This window comes from Amorphotheca resinae (assembly GCF_003019875.1).
Source record: "Amorphotheca resinae ATCC 22711 unplaced genomic scaffold M430scaffold_1, whole genome shotgun sequence".
In the NCBI taxonomy this organism is placed as follows: Eukaryota; Fungi; Ascomycota; class Leotiomycetes; order Helotiales; family Amorphothecaceae; genus Amorphotheca; species Amorphotheca resinae.
Window position 1 is genome coordinate 535,377 of NW_020194471.1, and position 16,554 is coordinate 551,930.

General features: G+C 50.1%; 5 protein-coding genes across 5 annotated transcripts; 1 reads left to right on the forward strand and 4 right to left on the reverse strand.

Annotated features, from left to right (window-relative positions):
* Positions 1-187: 187 nt before the first annotated feature.
* M430DRAFT_54784 (hypothetical protein) lies at positions 188-4,477 on the reverse strand. Its single transcript, XM_024868493.1, has 3 exons — positions 4,134-4,477; positions 3,529-4,083; positions 188-3,480 (listed from the first exon to the last, which is right to left on the reverse strand). Exons 1-3 carry the CDS (start codon positions 4,342-4,344, stop codon positions 263-265), a joined length of 3,984 nt encoding a protein of 1,327 aa, XP_024724762.1. The 5' UTR covers positions 4,345-4,477; the 3' UTR covers positions 188-262.
* A 1,345-nt stretch (positions 4,478-5,822) lies between these two features.
* M430DRAFT_54785 (hypothetical protein) lies at positions 5,823-7,091 on the reverse strand. Its single transcript, XM_024868494.1, has 4 exons — positions 6,585-7,091; positions 6,263-6,467; positions 5,994-6,202; positions 5,823-5,939 (listed from the first exon to the last, which is right to left on the reverse strand). The coding sequence occupies exons 1-4, from the start codon at positions 6,769-6,771 to the stop codon at positions 5,860-5,862; spliced, it is 681 nt and encodes a 226-aa protein (XP_024724763.1). The 5' UTR covers positions 6,772-7,091; the 3' UTR covers positions 5,823-5,859.
* Positions 7,092-7,289: 198 nt separating this feature from the next.
* On the forward strand, positions 7,290-7,997 carry M430DRAFT_130547 (hypothetical protein; the record flags this gene model as incomplete). The annotated part of the gene is made up of 2 exons (XM_024862148.1): positions 7,290-7,387; positions 7,637-7,997. 2 exons carry the CDS (start codon positions 7,290-7,292, stop codon positions 7,965-7,967), a joined length of 429 nt encoding a protein of 142 aa, XP_024724764.1. The 3' UTR covers positions 7,968-7,997.
* An 859-nt stretch (positions 7,998-8,856) lies between these two features.
* Positions 8,857-9,794, reverse strand: M430DRAFT_54786 (hypothetical protein). Its single transcript, XM_024868495.1, has 3 exons — positions 9,458-9,794; positions 9,352-9,399; positions 8,857-9,287 (listed from the first exon to the last, which is right to left on the reverse strand). Exons 1-3 carry the CDS (start codon positions 9,578-9,580, stop codon positions 9,054-9,056), a joined length of 405 nt encoding a protein of 134 aa, XP_024724765.1. The 5' UTR covers positions 9,581-9,794; the 3' UTR covers positions 8,857-9,053.
* Positions 9,795-12,406: 2,612 nt separating this feature from the next.
* M430DRAFT_23710 (hypothetical protein) lies at positions 12,407-15,985 on the reverse strand (the record flags this gene model as incomplete). The annotated part of the gene is made up of 1 exon (XM_024864951.1): positions 12,407-15,985. The coding sequence occupies one exon, from the start codon at positions 15,983-15,985 to the stop codon at positions 12,407-12,409; it is 3,579 nt and encodes a 1,192-aa protein (XP_024724766.1).
* Between the last annotated feature and the right edge of the window lie 569 nt (positions 15,986-16,554).

Below are 16,554 nucleotides of genomic sequence, written 5' to 3' on the forward strand. Positions count from 1 at the left end.
CCGTAGCTAGGCAGGTTTCAATTGCATGATTAAATTGTCCAAATAAATACATAAATAACACACCCAAGAAGATGTAAGGAAACAAGTAGCTAAGGAAATACAAAAACACGCCTTCATGTAATACAAAATTCCCTCCCTATACACGTATGAAATCCATATCCGACACATTAATCATATCTCATTCAGTCATCACTTTCCAAAAACACTATCATACCGCATCATACCTCATACCAAGCAGTTGCACCAACGTATCGACAGGGAACTAAGCAAATACCTTCTTCAAGAAAGTTTTCAGAGGCGACTTATCCTTCTCCTTCTCTTTCTCCTTCAGATCCCTCGACCTTCTATGGCCATGGTCATGCTCTCTATGACCATGATGGCGTTCTCTCTCCCTCCTATTCTCTTCATCAGCGGCCCGTTCCTCCGCTTCTCTTCTCTTCCGTCTTTCTTCGCGTCGGATCCTCTTTTTCTCGTCGTCAATCTCCCTCTGTCGTCTCGCTTCTTCGGCTACCTCCTCCCTCGCAATAATCGCGTGTTTCTCCGCCTCTTTCCTGATTCTTCTAGCCTCCTTCTCCTCCTCCGTCCTATGTCTCTCCCTGTCGCTCTGGCTTCGATGTGAATGGGAGTGGTGATGAGTCGAATGCTTTCGATCCGCAAGTTGCCGCTTCTCACCATCCGTTGGGGAGCGTATCTTATCCATGGGAGGCAGCCTCACGCTTTTCTTGACAGTCTCCTTAATGTGCGGCTCGTCATTTACAACGAAGGGTGACTTGACAACACTTTCGCCTTGCTTTATATCGAGTAATCTGGGTCGCTTGTCGCCTTCATCTCTGGAGCGGCTGGACTTGGAGCTACGAGACACGGCATGGGAAGCCGTTTCGTCAGTCACAGCGCTTTCGGAAGAAGCGGCCTTGGCTCTTGCAGCTCGGCGTTCTTCTTTATGTTTGTCGTGTGCGGCTTGCTCTTCCGGCGTTCGATGCTTCTTTGTATGTGAACTGGTGCTCCCGGCACTGACACCGCTATCGTAGCGAACAGGTTTATGAGAATGCTCACTATCCCGGCGTTTTCGATGGGAATGCGAACGAGGGGTATCTACCGTTGAACTACTCTTACTTGAACTGTGATGACTCGAGCGAGAGGAGTGTTTTGAAGATCTATGTCCTTTAGAGTGCTTGTCGGATTTGGGTGATCGCGGAGCATCAAGAGATGCAGGCACTTCAGACACCTCTGGGAGAACTTCCTTATCGCGGGCTGACTCGACTGCAACGACCCCTGCTGCGGCGGCTGCTGCTGCTAGTGCGATTTCAGTAGTAGGAATTGAATCTTCAACAGGGAGGACACTTTCAACGTTCTCCTCGCTTTTCGACAGATCCTCCTCCCCCAATTCTTCATCTTGAGACGCCTCTAAGTCGGTGGCGACTGCCTTGTCAGTGGGCGTGGACTCGGGAATTGGTTCGCTCTCTTCAACAACAATCTCCTCCGCAGGGACCACTTCATCAGCAGGTTCCTCAGCAGCAGGTTCCTCAGCAGCAGGTTCCTCAGCAGCAGGTTCCTCAGCAGCAGGTTCCTCAGCAGCAGGTTCCTCAGCAGCAGGTTCCTCAGCAGCAGGTTCCTCAGCAAGAGCTTCCTCAGCAACAGCCTCTTCAGCAGGGGATTCCTTAGTTGCAGGAGCTTCATCAGCAGGTGTCTCTTCAGCAGGAGCTTCCTCGGCAACAGCCTCTTCAACAGGTTCTTCAGCAGGAGCTTCCTCGTCAGGAGCTTTCTCAGCAGAAGCTTCCTCAGTAGCAGGAGCTTCATCAGCAGGGGTCTCTTCAGCGGGAGCTTCCTCGGCAACAGCCTCTTCAACAGATTCCTCGGCAGGAGCTTTCTCAACAGGTTCTTCAGCAGGAGCTTCCTCAGCAGGTGTCTCCTCTTCGGCAGGTGTCGCCTCTTCGGCAGGCGTCTCCTCTTCAGCAGGAGCCTCTTCGGCGACCTCTTGAACGGCCGCATCCTCAGCAGGTGCCTCTTCAGCAGGAGCTTCATCAGCAGGGGCTTCCTCAGCAGGTGCCTCTTCAGCAGGAGCCTCTTCAGCAGGTGCGTCCTCAGCAGGTGCCTCTTCGGCAGGCGTCTCCTCTTCGGCAGGTTCTTCTTTGACGGCCGCATCCTCAGCAGGAGTATCTCCAGCAACCTCTTCAGCAGGAGCTTCCTCAGCAGGTGTCTCCTCTTCGGTAGCAGCCTCTTCGGTAGCAGCCTCTTCAGCGGGAGCGGCCTCTTCAGCAGGAGCCTCTTCGGTAGCAGCCTCTTCGGTAGCAGCCTCTTCAGCGGGAGCGGCCTCTTCTCCTGCTGAAGAGGCTCCTGTTGAAGAGGCTCCTGCTGAAGAGGCTCCTACTGAAGAGGCTGCTCCTGCTGAAGAGGCTGCTCCTGCTGAAGAGGCTCCTGCTGAAGAGGCTCCTGCTGAAGAGGCCGCTACCGAAGAGGCTGCTACCGAAGAGGCTGCTACCGAAGAGGCTCCTGCTGAAGAGGCTGCTACCGAAGAGGCTCCTGCTGAAGAAGCCGCTCCTGCTGAAGAGGCTCCTGCTGAAGAGGCTCCTGCTGAAGAGGCTGCTGCTGAAGAGGCTGCTACCGAAGAGGCTGCTACCGAAGAGGCTCCTGCTGCGGCCTCTTCAGCAGGAGCGGCCTCTTCAGCAGGAGCGGCCTCTTCAGCAGGAGCGGCCTCTTCTGTAGGTGCTGGCTCCGGTGTTGGTTCACCTTCTTGAGTAGCAGTTTCTTCGGTAGCAGCCTCTTCAGTAGCAGCCTCCTCGGTAGGTGCCGGCTCGGGGGTTGGGTCAGCAGGGGCCTCCCCATCGGTAGCTGTCTCAGCCGATCCATCAGTTCCTACGACAGCGTCGCTCTCAGCTGGATTGTCGCTGTCGGCAACTGCTTCATTTTCCTTGATTCCCTCGATAACTGCAGGTGGCTCATTATCAACAGGTGAAGGTTCGTCAATAGGAGCTGCTGAGGTCTCGTTCCCGGACTCGTCTGTCTTGGCATCCTCTTCGACTACCGGAGGAGGATCCTCTAGTGATTCACTGGCCGGGGTTGCCTCTTCGCTAGCTCCTTCAGACTTTGAAGCATCCTCAACAGGTGTTTCTTCGGCATGTTTGGCAGAGTCAACCTCCTCCAGTGCTGCACTCTCGACAGAAGAATTGATTGGCGGTGTATCATCGGTGGGTGCATCCTCCACGGGTGCATCCTCCACGGGTGCATCCTCCACGGGTGCATCCTCGGCGGGTGGTTCGTTCGTCTCAACGGACTCAGTGGGAGGTATAGGCTCGGAAGGTGATTCGTCTTCGACAGGAGTATCGCTCGGTATTTCTCGAGATTGCGGCGCGGGCTCTGAAGCCTCTTCAGTGGCTGCTGGGCCATCACCCTCGGGCTCTGAGGGTGGTGGTGTTGGCTCGCTAACGGTAGGTGGATTTTCATCCGTAGATTGGCCGGTCTCAGATGGGTCAGGCGTTGCAACTGAAACTGGGGTAGTTGCCGCCGCCCCCTTTTGTTTCCCACCCTTACCTTTCCCTTTCCCTTTGTTTTTCTTGTCTTTCTTGCCTTGTTTAGCAGGCTTCACTGGTTCTGGGGCCTCCTCGTCCTCCTCGTCCTTCTCAGCCTTCTCTTCTTGTTCAGCCTTGGCGGCCTTCTCTCTCAGAGCCTTCTCTTCCTCCTCAGCCTTGGCGGCCTTGGCAGCCTTCTCCCTCAGAGCCTTCTCTTTCTTGGATTCTTTTTTCTTGGCCTTCTTCCCCCCTGGCTTTGACTGGAACGGAGTTTCGACAGAAGCAGGATCAACCGATAGTCCCTCTTCCACCTCGGGCGGCGGAGCCTCTACAACTTCAGATTGTGCAGGCTGGGAGTTGTCATCTTCCGTAGGTTGTGAATCGCCCTTCTCCGCCTCGGTTTTATCTTCCTCCTCGTTTGTTTTGCCTCCATCAGTTATGCCTGTATTGACCTCCTCTTTCTCAACATCTGTACTGCTGGCCGGAGCCGGCTCACTTGGGCTATCTTCGACTATCTCGTCCTTCATTTTATCTCCAGCTTCAGGGTCGAGGTATTGTTCAGATTCGCCGGCTGAAACTGCATATTCAATTAGTTTCTTCGAAGACCATTGATGCATAACTACTAACTATTTCCCCCATCAGGATCCTCGGGCTTTTCCTTGCATGCTTCAAGAAGCTCTAGATCCTTTGAGGTACCAGTAAATGTCACGGGTTCTGTAAGCTGGGTAGTCTTAACAGCCCCCTGGAACGTCAGGGGTTCGGAGAATTGGGTGGTCTGTACATTGGACCATGTACCGTTAATGCTTGTCCGATATGGACAAAATGAAATGTTTTCCATACTGATGAAGGTATCTCTTCTAGAGACGGAGACGAGAGAACTTCGAGCGGGATGAATTGGGAATCCTTCTTATTCTCTTCGCCCATGACAACGGGTTTGGGTTGAATGCGGATTGCAAATGCCCGATTTTGGAGTGACAGAAGTCTGTAAAACCCAACACCGAGTGTAAAGCTCAACGTGGTTCGTTGTTTATGCTTGTGGACAGGAAGAAACGTGTTTGGGAATAGAATTTACTAATTCAGGAGATAATTGTGCTGCCTATATGAGATACCGTAGGTGAGAATTAAACAGCGATGGTCATCTCATTGGCAAAGAGGGCAAAGGAAATAAAGGAAGAGACTCAACATCACCGACGCCCCTGAGCGGGGAAACCCCCACGGCAGGATTACTCAACGTCCAAATGATCAGAATTGTGCTCAGGACCCATTGGATCGACATAATGGATAGGTGCCACGCTGCATGGTGTGGTACTGATAATTGATGCCACAGTGAGGGCATCCGCGAAATCGCAGAGGAAAATGCGGCCCAACGATGCATGCCAACACGCAAGAGGTTAACAGGCGGCATGCAATGGCCGAGTCTTGTGCTGGTTGGGATGGGGCTGGGATGCATAATATGGCCGCGGGAGACGTGGAAACTATTCGCCTTGCAGGAAACTAAGAGCTCGTTGGTTGAATATAAGTAAACGCATTTCCTACTGGTTCCTGAACTTTGCAAAGGGATGAATCCTTTGGTACTTCGTTCCGCTTTCCGCTGCCCGCCGTGTGTTCCGCATATAGGTGCACTGCAACGTGTTCGCCATCTATGCCTCGATGCCGAGAAGTGTACGTGAGCCAGTGAGAGCTGTTGGCTATGGCAGTGGGTCGCCAGTAATACCGTGGGTTAGAACACAAAAAAGGAAGATCAAGGATGTGACGTATGGCAAGCAAGGTACCTCCGCAACACCCTCTCCAATGTCGACGAGTTGTTCGGGCTGTAATCGTAGACGGTAGAGGTCTCTTTTACATTTTTAGTGGCGGGAGCACCCAGAAACCCTTGCTAGCGAGCCCCTTTGCGATTGAGACGAGAGTCACGAAACGTTGCTCAAAGATGCTTCCATCCACCAAGCTCTTTCAGGTATATCACTCCAGCTAGCACAGAGTAATTTACCTCTCACCACTCCCAAGTTGTGGAATGTTCGGGGACCTTGCGTTACATATCTACCTAATTGTACTATTGGCAGCCACACGTGACACAGACCTTTAGATGCATGTCATGACTAGGTAGGACAAGAGAGAATCTGTATCTTATGGACGAGAAACACGTATTCGGTATTCAGTTCAAGAATATTCGGTATTCAGTTCAAAAATATTCAGCAGGATCCTAAAACACCGGCTCCGAAAGCGGATCAGGAATCTCAAAGGCGCAACAACAATTCCAAAAGCAACCAGAACCCCTTACTAACACGCCGGTTCCACACACAACAGATGGGGTCTTATTATATCAAAGAACGCTATGACCAGTCCTCCATCGCAATCACATGGCCATCTCAGCCTGCAGTTTTCGGAGTTCTTCCTCCTCGTCATCCTCCTCGACCGCCGGCGCTTTGCCTTTGACTGAGGAACACGTTAGCAATGCATGGGCTGGAATAAAGGGCTTTAAAAACGTACTCTCTCCATTCGCAGCCGCAGGTAATCTATGGATCTCATCCGACACTGGAACAGTACCCGTTTTCAGCATCTTGTTGTCAAGTTGCTCTTGTTCAAGTTCAGCCAGCTCATCATCCAATTCTGATTCATCAACAGTCTCGCCAAGAGGGGCGCTTGTGATAGCCTGTGCGATTTCCTCGCCAAGTGCATGTTGTTCTCGAAGTTTCTCCCTGTAGTTGATATGTTAGTATCTAAATATCTTGAATCTTCATCCATAATAGGAAACATACATTGTCTCATCAACTTTATCGATGTTGAGCTGGCCATGTATTTGTGACATAGCCTGGCCTGCACGCTCCATTACTACAAGAGTCTCTCTATTAATGTTTGCGGCCTCGATGGAGTATATTTGTTGTTCCAGCGTGGCTATCTGTGCCGATGTCTGCTCAAGCGTGTGTTCGTGTTGCTTCTTCCGCCTCAGTGCGGCTCTTGCGGCTATCGTAAGTCAACGTCAGTAAAAATCCATACTTGAACTCCATTCAGATGCGTCTTCAGCCATTCCATCTCGAGGCTGGTGAGTGTGAAGATCTTAGGTACAGGATATGGACGTACCATTCTTATTGGTGCTGACGTTCTTCCTCGCTATCGCATCTTGTTCATCCATCTGATTCTGCAAATGTCTCTCCCGTTTCTGCAGCATCTCAAGCTGCGATCGTAATCCGAGGATAGCATTCTTTGGTGCATCTTTCCTCTTCTGGGCACTCTGCCCACCAAACCAACCCCACACTCCAGACATCATGTGCTGCGTACTGCTGGCCGGAGGGATTCTAAGTCGACCGACCGCCGAGCCCCGAGATATACTCCAGGCTTCTTCGAGAGGATTTCAGTGTTGGGAGTCTCGATCCAGATCTCTGAGTCGAGACTTGCTATCGGAGGGCTAGTTGATAGTGGGGCGTTCGGGTTCTTGGACAGAGAAAACTGGGATGGGTATCGAACAGCGTCGCGACTTATGGGTATCCGTAAAGGCGAATTGGAGGTGATCGAGGATATAAGGTTTCGTAAGGTGGAATTTCCCCAGAAGAAAGTGCAGTTGTTGCCTACGACTGGGAACGATCCTCGCTGGTCGTGCCTTTCCTTCCACAATGACGCGCCCGCTAGTCGTCTCGTTTGAGTCTAGCCTGCCTCGGTAGGTAAGTTCCAGGACGGTCACGTGCAACATTGACATCACTTGACCGGGAAGGAAGCCTTACTAGGTAAGTCCCTGATAACTTTGCTTGCAATGCTTTGGATCTTTGGTGCTTGATCTGACTTCTACATATGGCTGGAATACAGAATGGACCAATTCCAACGAGATTGATTTTACTTTCCGATCTCTCAAAATGCCCGCCAGGGGAAAAGATCCGTTTTCTGGGATGGTGAGTGAGGTTCCTCTTTGCCAGTGATACATATGGTTGAACGAGTATTGATTTAACCGGGCCTTGCAATGCTCTAAAAGCAAAGTTGCATCTATTTCTACTAAGGATACCATTCAAAGGACACGAAGACATTATCCAAGCATAATTGCCGAAAATCTCTCTCTACCCCTCTCCTGGAATCCATTTTCGGGCTCATTAATCATCTTGATCAACACATCTCTTGATCGGCACCTATACTGACGTTTAAAGCGTAACAAATTACTCTACAAAAACAGCCATCTTAACTCTGGAGCATAATCATCCACCCGGAAACAAACTTAAGGCACTGGTGGACATAACGCTCTTGGTCAACACTTTGAAATCGAGCGAAACACGTATTGGCGAATGGGTCAATGTCATAGGTTATACTCAAGTTCCACAGCAACGCCGAGCCAATTATACCAACTCTGACGAATTGCATGTCCAAGTGCAAGCCATCGTTTTGTGGCCATCCGGTCCACTGAAGCTTGATGGGTATGAGAGAAGTCTCGACCAGCAAAAAGCCGACCAAGATCAGGAGATCATCTGTAGGGCTAGATGATATCCGGTCCAAATCATGAATGATACCTGCTCTAGCAGCTATACAGCTACAAGGTGCGTTGGTATTTAGGGACAGGGGCTTTGGGCTCTGTTGTGATTGCATCAGTTATACTAATCAGTATCACTGTAGGATTGCTGTCACTTTTAGCCTTGGATAGTCTCACCTTGATGGTAACTTCAATCGTGTCCGACCTCTGTCGGTTACCCCGGGTGACACATATTAGTACTGCTATCCTCAAATTTAATAGACCGCGGTGGTAGAAAGGAAGGTTGGCGCACCTGCTTCACATTCAAAGCCTTGTCGCTTAACCCAAAGTGATGGGGACATTACGAATATTACGTGGATAATTTCATGGAGTACCTTTACAGCCGTTCCGATCGACTTGTATGCAACAGAGACCTCTTCCCTCAAACCTATCATTTGGGCATACACCAGATCTCGTTTCGGCAATGCAGCTATTCAGCTCAATTCAGAGGCTCTGGCGGGTATCTAATACCCTCGTTTATGAACCAAGGGCCGATTGTTGAAAAGGAAACGACACGAACGCCCGGCATGTCGCCAAGCAGATCGTATTACTTTTTCTTATCAATATGTTGTATCTGCCTAGATCGCCCAACGAAGACCGTCTGCCTTATTCCTCGGGTACCTATAAAAACCACAATGCCGAAAGTCTTCTTTTCGGGACTCGTGCCACACCTTTCAGACCTCGCCCACTCGGCTTTCTCCGTACGAAGTCAGATGCTTTTCAGCCGCAGGAACTGAATCTCGGGCGAGAATCATGCATTACGATGAAGCTGGGCTAGATCTTCTTGATTCCTTTCGCTGGTCACGAATAATAGTAAGAATACGTGCTAAAAGTGGGCCATTTCACAAAGTTGCGAATGGATTCAAGAATCGAATACTGTAGATTTTCAAACCAAAACAGGTATTCCCACGCTATGCAGTTCCCGGCAAGCACCCGGGTTTCTTTGTCCCCTATCACGCTGTTCCGTTCCTCCCGTTCTCAAGATAGCTAGCTGCCTATGCAATAACCAACGCAAAATATCCAATGCCCTTCATGTATCGGCAAGGCTGGTCATTCATGCTTCATCTCCTGGAGCTCTCTCCACGCCAGCTGTCGCCTGAGCGACGGCGTGACCCTTCACTCCTCTCTTCCGAGTGACGGCGGTGTCCTGGTGAGCCAGACTTTGAGCCTCGAGATACCACAACTGGTTGATGAAGTGGTCGTTTGAGTTGTTTATCCGACTCTTTCTTCGAACGAGCAGCAGCTTGTTTCTCCCACACTTCCTTGGACTTGCGACAGATATCGTCAATCTGCTCCTGTACACAAAGTCAATGTCTTTGTCATGTCTAGTGGACAGTCTCTTGGGCAGCCTGTACTCACATCTGTCAGACACTCTCCAGGAGTGGTGATGAGGAAGCCATCCTCGCCCTGTGGGTTTGATTATGAGTACAATGATCAAGGATAGTATGGATATTCAGTCTGGTACCTCTCGAGTATATGGCCTGACTGTAGACTCTGGTCCGAGATAATACTGAATCTCCTGGGTGATGACCTTCTTATTGATTTCGAGATTCGGTATCCAGTACCGATTTTTCTCGCCGGATGACATTATTTGTTCAGCGTTTTCGTAGCAGCGGACAGCACCAAGACATATGACCAAGACCCAAAGAATAAATGATCTGAATACTTTGTCGCTATGGAGATTCTGCCAGACATCGGATCTCTCGTGGAAACTTTCGTACAGGTTATATATTCCTTGGGCCTTGCCGCCGTGACGGCATACACACCGTCATAGGCTTTTATCTGTTGTCTTGTGTGCTGCGACACTGGAGCTACAAAGTTACTTATTTCTCGTATTGTATGGCCCGATTCGATGCACGTCTTCTCTTTTCTTGCCATGCAGCTGTGCAGGCGACGTATTTTGCGGCGGATGGAGAGAGGAGGGCTCGGGCTTGTCAGCCTCGACGGGGCGAGCTAACGAGCCTCTTTCATTGGGCAGCCTCGCTTGTTTTCACTGCACATACAGATTGAAATCGTTCACCAATAACAACAAAACCGCTCTGCGTTGAATCGGATATTTAGTTGCCCAGTTTAGGTACTCGGTATTTGGCTTCATTCGTCGTCACAATAAATACAGCGAAATCATCTGGAACAGGAACAGCAAAGGCGTATTGAAAACAAAACAAATTGAATAATAGAACTTCTGCATTTCAGTGCATCATTCGTGAAATAGCTGAGACATGGGCCCTTGGTATTTCTGGCTGCTTGTTGCTGTTGCAGCCCTATCAATTTTGCTCGCCTTGATTCACAAGATGTGATCACAGGGAAGACCCAGGCACTATAAGTCTAGAATTTGATAAAGAGGGCATGGTCCCCGGGCAAGAACTCCTTTCCAAGTTTATCATGGAGATCTACGTGGGATCGAGAAGCTGATCTTGCTCCTCTCCATGGATGTTGGTGGCGATTTCTTCACATCCGCGCCTCTAAAATGTCTAGGTAAGAACCCCGCATTCATCTAGAACCATCAGGTCTGTCCCTCGCCATTCATAGTCTTCGCCCTACAGTGCAGCTCACGGGGCTATCGGTGACATGCTCACCGCAACTTGAGACTTTCTTCTAGAACCATCACATCTACCATCTACTCTTTGCCACCGCCGAACACTTACCGGGTGTCTGGGCAGCACGGGAAGACGTCGATCATTATTCCAACGAAAGAACGTCCGTCACAGCCTATCAGCAAGGAAGCCTTCTTGCGTCTCCGAGTCTTGATGTTTCCCGACAAGGTTGACCCTCTTTCGAAAGCAACGCTCTGGAGTTGTTTCTGCAGCCTTATCTCTAACAGTGGGTCAGGAGGAGGCATATTCGTCCAGAGAGCGCGCCTATTCTCACATGATACTCTCATCTGAGCTGTATCATAGGGCAATTACTCAGGTATTGGTGTTGGATTTGACTTCCTTCAAGGCGTGACCGGGCGATGCCCAGGTCTGAGCAAACCCACTTTCGGTTTCTGGCCTAGTCAGGACAGACTCCTCATCATCCCGTGAACGTTTCAACAAAATCACTAAATGTGACTCGAAAATTCCGCTCCCCTTGGGAGATCCGTGAGGATCTTAGTCGACCGAACCAGAGGAGGCTGAGACGTAGTCTCCCAAAATCAGGACTTATACCCCCCTCCGTGAGATCCGGCCGCCTCACTCTTTCGAAACTTTGATATCAATTCCATATCTAGGCCTCATAGGTAGTGCAACACTGCGATATCAGACTATTGTAAGAAGAGGCGGCAAGGAATTCCCCCTATACCGCTCCCGTGCGCCTCTTCATTGCAGGAATCCTTTACGGCCATTTTCTCCTTTCAACAACGCAAGCCGAGCTACATAGAAAATATTCTTATCACGGGAGAAAATCGCACTTGCCCGCCTGCGGGGTGCTAGCTGCTGCCCTTCATTTTAACATGCGTGATGCTGGGTAGCTTCAAACGCAAGAGATCCAGGTTTCATCATTCTCGGAACTTGATGAAATTATGAAGTCGGCACTCAACAGCAGATACGAAAAAGGGGTTATATATATCACAGGTTACACAAAGTACATTTCCAGGACCTCTGAATTCTAATAACCCAGATTTCGAGGACCCGATCCCAACCAATGCTTAATTAATAGATTGGCGGATATTGGGGCTGCTGTTACTGCAAGAGAAGCTGGGGCCAAAAGAATGTCAGAACCAGTAGTTAGTGTATGTAGAATGACTCTTGTCAGTTTCGTGTATAGCTATCTATCTACCTTCATGAGTATAAAGACGGAGGTGTGTGTATCTTTAAACATATCGTAGCTTTTTTGTCTTTGATAATCTAGGGCTTTCAATTTTGCTTCAAGAGTCGAATGAAATAATGAATGAATGACCTTGTAGATTACCTACCTATCTCCTCATGTATTATATATTTAAGGTTATCTGCGATGTACGTACGATTAGTCAAAGAACCTTGCTACCACACCCCCGAGTAGTCGGCTCAATTGGTTTCTTTATTTAGGTATCATGGAACTACAACCAAGTGATTTGGAGGCTGATCTCGATGGTGCTTCAAAGTCTGGCTGGCTATTGGGTCGGTAGCAAGCAAGCAAGCAAGCAAGCAAGCAAGTCAGCCATACATGGACGATATATATATATATAGGACAACTCTGGGATTGTATTCCTAAGATCCTATAGCGATGCATACACAAACTTGCTTTCTAGGCAGTATATACCTGAGGTCGCGACAACGACCCCGCATGCAACATTGGATATCTGTAACGCCTTCCAAGCAAGTGCAGAAACCGCATCAAGCTATATATGCTGTCCCGCCATTTTGTATGCACCGATCCCCAAACTCCGTACTCCTGCAATTCGTCCTCCCCTTGCTTCCTCTCTTTTTTCCTTCCTTCCTTCATTCCTTCGTTGCTATCACGTCTTCACCTGGGGTGGACCGGAAGTTGATAGCCTTTTGAACTCCCGCATATCGTCAGCATCATCGTGTGGTCTCTTCTGTCCTGCGAGTTGCCCATTTTCGGTTATGGCCGCTACGGGTGTGCTGGCTCCATTGATGGTACTTGGAGTTGGTGCAGGCGAGGCCGATGACGGTGGTGCACTTGATCGGGGAGGCGCATTTGCAGGACTTCCAGAATTGGTCCTCCTTATACCAGGCGTCATCATCGGTGGCCGGGGGACTGAAGTGCTATTTGGTCGATTTTGACTTTGTCCTGTGAATGATGGCCTCATGACAGTTGGGCCTGACTTTTCCGGCCCAGTCGACTTGACAGACTGCTGAGTTGTATTGCCTTGTGGCTCATTGTGATTCGCTTGAGGGGTTTGCGCCGATCGCTGATCACTCGGTTGAGACTTCGCTGAACCTGTCTGGGGCGGATTTGGTTTTATGTTCGACTCGGGTATTTGACTGAGACTATTTCTTAGAATGGTGATGAGCATTTCCTCGTGAGTATTGCCCGGGACTGCGCTTTGATCCGTGATACCCAGTGTTCGATTGACTGCCGAGTTTACAATTGCCTCCGCATTGTTCGTCTTCTCTTTCAATGACTTAATGACGGTTGTCTTGAAAGTCTCTAAGAATCTAAGGACCTTCTCATTGGGGTGGGCCGGCTTAGGCGGAGGGTTCGATCGAGCTTGTTGAGATTGTTGCGGTTGTTGTGGTTGTTGTGGCTGCTGTGATTGTTGGGATTGTTGGGATTGTTGTGGTGGTGGTGGTTGTGGCTGTACTGGTTGTGGTTGTTGTAGTTGTTGTGGTGGTAGTGTTTGTTGCGGTGGTTGTGGTGGCACCGGATGCTGCTGGCTTTGCTGCTGATGAGGTGTTACAACAGGAGTGGCAATCTGGGTCGGAGCTCGGGGCTCAGTTGACGGCCTCTGCTCATTAGACTGTGACTGGGTTGTTGTCGCCGGGTTAGGTTTTGGCGCGTATGGAGAGCTATATGTACCGGTATTGGGTGCAGCTAATTGAGGAGGGACGGATGCAGGGTAAACTGGAGGTGGGTGTCCGTTAACAGGTGGATGGGAGGCAGGCGGAGGCGGCTGCCCATTCATCTGGTGTGGCGGGCCCATGTACTGAGGGGGTTGTCCCATATGCATATTTGGATGCATCATATGGTTCATCGGGTACCCGGGAGGTGGTCCCATCATGCCAGGACCATACGGATGGCCTTGCATCATATGCGGAGGATGGCCTGCCTGGAGTATCTGTTGGTGGTGCATATGCCCGGGAGGTAGCTGGGGAGGTGGTGAAGCTTTCTTTTTCTTTTCTTTCTCAATCGAGATACCGTCAACTATAGCCCACATCCAGCCTTTACCGTCCCGTTCAACCTTCCTGAATGCATGGTGCTGTGACAAGTTATGACGGACACTACTTTGCCATCCATTCGTGGTAGTTTTGAGGACAAAGAACGGGTATTTACGCATGATGGCCCGATATATCTGAGGTAGGGACATCTGGCCAGTCGGAGAATTTGAGAGAGCGTCGAAAATGAGTTGAACATAATTGGCCTGAGGCTTGGCGAGCTGCTCTGGAGTGAGATCTGCTTCATTGAAGGTCGGTGATGGTGAACGAGGTGGCTTTGGTGGCCTCTCTTTCCTTTCCTTTTTCTCTTTAGCAGGCTGATCTTCCCCGGAACCTTCTTGCTTGACATTTGGATCCTTGGGCTCCTTTGGTTTCCTCTTTGTATACTTTCTCTTTTCCTTTTGGATTGGAGGCGTATCCGGTCGTGGGTGCTTTCGTGGTCGGCCAACTTTGTTCTTTGTGGGAGCCGTCCCAGGAGGTTGTGGTACAGACTTCTGGGCCTTTTGCTGTCCCTGGTCCTGTGCCTGAGCCTGCGCCAGTGCTAGTGCTTCCTTCTTGGCCAGTTGCTGCTCGCGTTTGGACATGATACCGTTCTTTGGAGGCCGGCCTGGCCCACGTTTCTTCTCAGGTCTGGGGATAGGGTCGGGCAAGTTTGCTGTGTTTCCGCTTGTTTCTCTTTCTCGCTGATCGCTTACAACCTCTTCCATCCCGGATACATCACTGTTCTCAGGCACTTCATCTTCCCTATCCTCTTCCTCCTCATCATCTTCACCAGGATCTTCTCCCTGCTCCTCGTTTCTATTACCTTCCTCGTCTCCAGAGTCATCGCTGGTGTCAGCTAAGGCAACTCCATCTCGAGGTGCATCCTCAAAGTCAAAGCTCATTTCCTTGCCTCCTTCCGAATAACGTTCCGGGTATGTATTCTCATCATGCTCGGCCTTTTGCTCTGCACCCGTCTCACCAATTGCTACATCAGGGAGCACGAATCGTACGACGACACCTCCGATCTGTAACCGGCTTCCACTCTTTAGTGGAATGACATCGTTATGAAAACAGAATTCATCGTCCACAAATGCTCCATTTCGTCCAATGATATGGGCCTCGAAAAGAAGCTTGTTTGGATTGTACGCTATCTTGACATGTTTTCGCGAGATGGCCTTGTACCCACTTGCAGCTATAGCGGCCGGAGGATGTATTCCAACCAAAGGACAATCATGCGGAGAAGGGCGAAGTGATGCCGGATCGACAGGTACTGCCCCGTCTGTTTCTGGAGCCGATCTTCTAACCTGGGACTGAGCCTGGTACTCGACAAAACCATTTGGCTTGACCACAGAATTCCTCCTCGAATGATTTTGTGATGAAGAGCCTGTGGACTTAGATTTCTTGCTGGCCTTGCGACTTTTGCGCCTCCTCATCCGAGTCTCGGGGTCTGAATCGTCGCCTTCTCTTAAGATACCGCCACTCTCGCTGATCACAGATCTGGTGTACCTGCTTTCATCTCGTTTGATCTGCACGGGCGTATGAGGCTCATTACCTGCGGCCTGTTCCATGCGTTTCTCTTCTTGATCTCGGCGCATCGCTGCCCGCGCGGCAGCTAGATCACGCCCCAGTATGACCTGATGGGTGTTCATGTAGAACTCGCCATCTTCAAACTCAAGCTTCGCGTATGCTGAGATACGCGGCTCGTCAAGTTCATGAATATATGGAGAAGGATCTAGGCCTGGTGGATTGTCGACTGCTGAATTCATGGCCATCTGAAGCGCTAGCAAGCCCTCAGCTGGATCACGGGGGAATTGTAGACCATCCATAGAATCATAGATCCCCAGTGGTTGTTCGTTCAATAAAGGGTTGTTGAAGGCAGTCATATCCATTCCAGCCAGCTCAGACATGGTAACCGGCGGCAATCCGGCCTGAGCGTCTTGAATGCCGTCCGCGCCATCGAGCATGGTTACATCTTCTGTTCTATTCGGTGTTTGCTCAAATGTCTTCCCCTGCTCTGCATCTCCTGCAACACCTTGTATTTCCTTGTTCTCCTCGGGCGGCAACGTCTCGGAGAGCGTCTCTCGTTCCATCTTGCCACTCCCATGTTCGGTATCATCCGCGGCGGTGAGTTCGCGCTGATTAGGCGGGTTATCGTCGATCGCAGTCGTCGCTATCGCGGGGACGACCTCGGTCGTGGAGGCGTGCGGTGAAGTCATCGCTGTCGCTTTCGATAGTGACAGCTCCTTCACCGGCGGCAGGTCCTGTTGAGACAAAAAGGGGTGCGAACTCTCACTGACTTCAAAAGCGGGCGGATAGGGATTGCAGCAATCCGATGAGCATCTCACTGCTCGACTTTTTTGGTCCGAGCGCTAGACATCACGTGAGGAACATTATCTTTAGAGGTGGGGATCTTAGGTAAGGAACAGTAAGGGGAAGAAAGTTCTTTGGAGCTGCTCACCTTTGCAATTCTTGTCTCTCTGATGTTGCTTCTTTCTTGAAGAGGCAGAAAAAGAAAGAGCGAGAATGCTTTTACAGGAAGATACAGGAGGAAAACGATGTCACCAGAGGACGCCTTCTAAGCCAGGCTGAGAGTTTACAGTGTTGGATCCCAAGGTTGAATCTTCACGGCCAGATGGGCCCGACTCAAAGCTAATTCCTAGACTTCCCGACTCCCCGCTCGAGTTACTGGGCGGTTGTGTCAGCCTTCGATATTATTACTAGAAACCTTTGCATCAAATCATACGAGGGGCACTCTTGCTATATGGCCACTTCTACCCGCTGTACA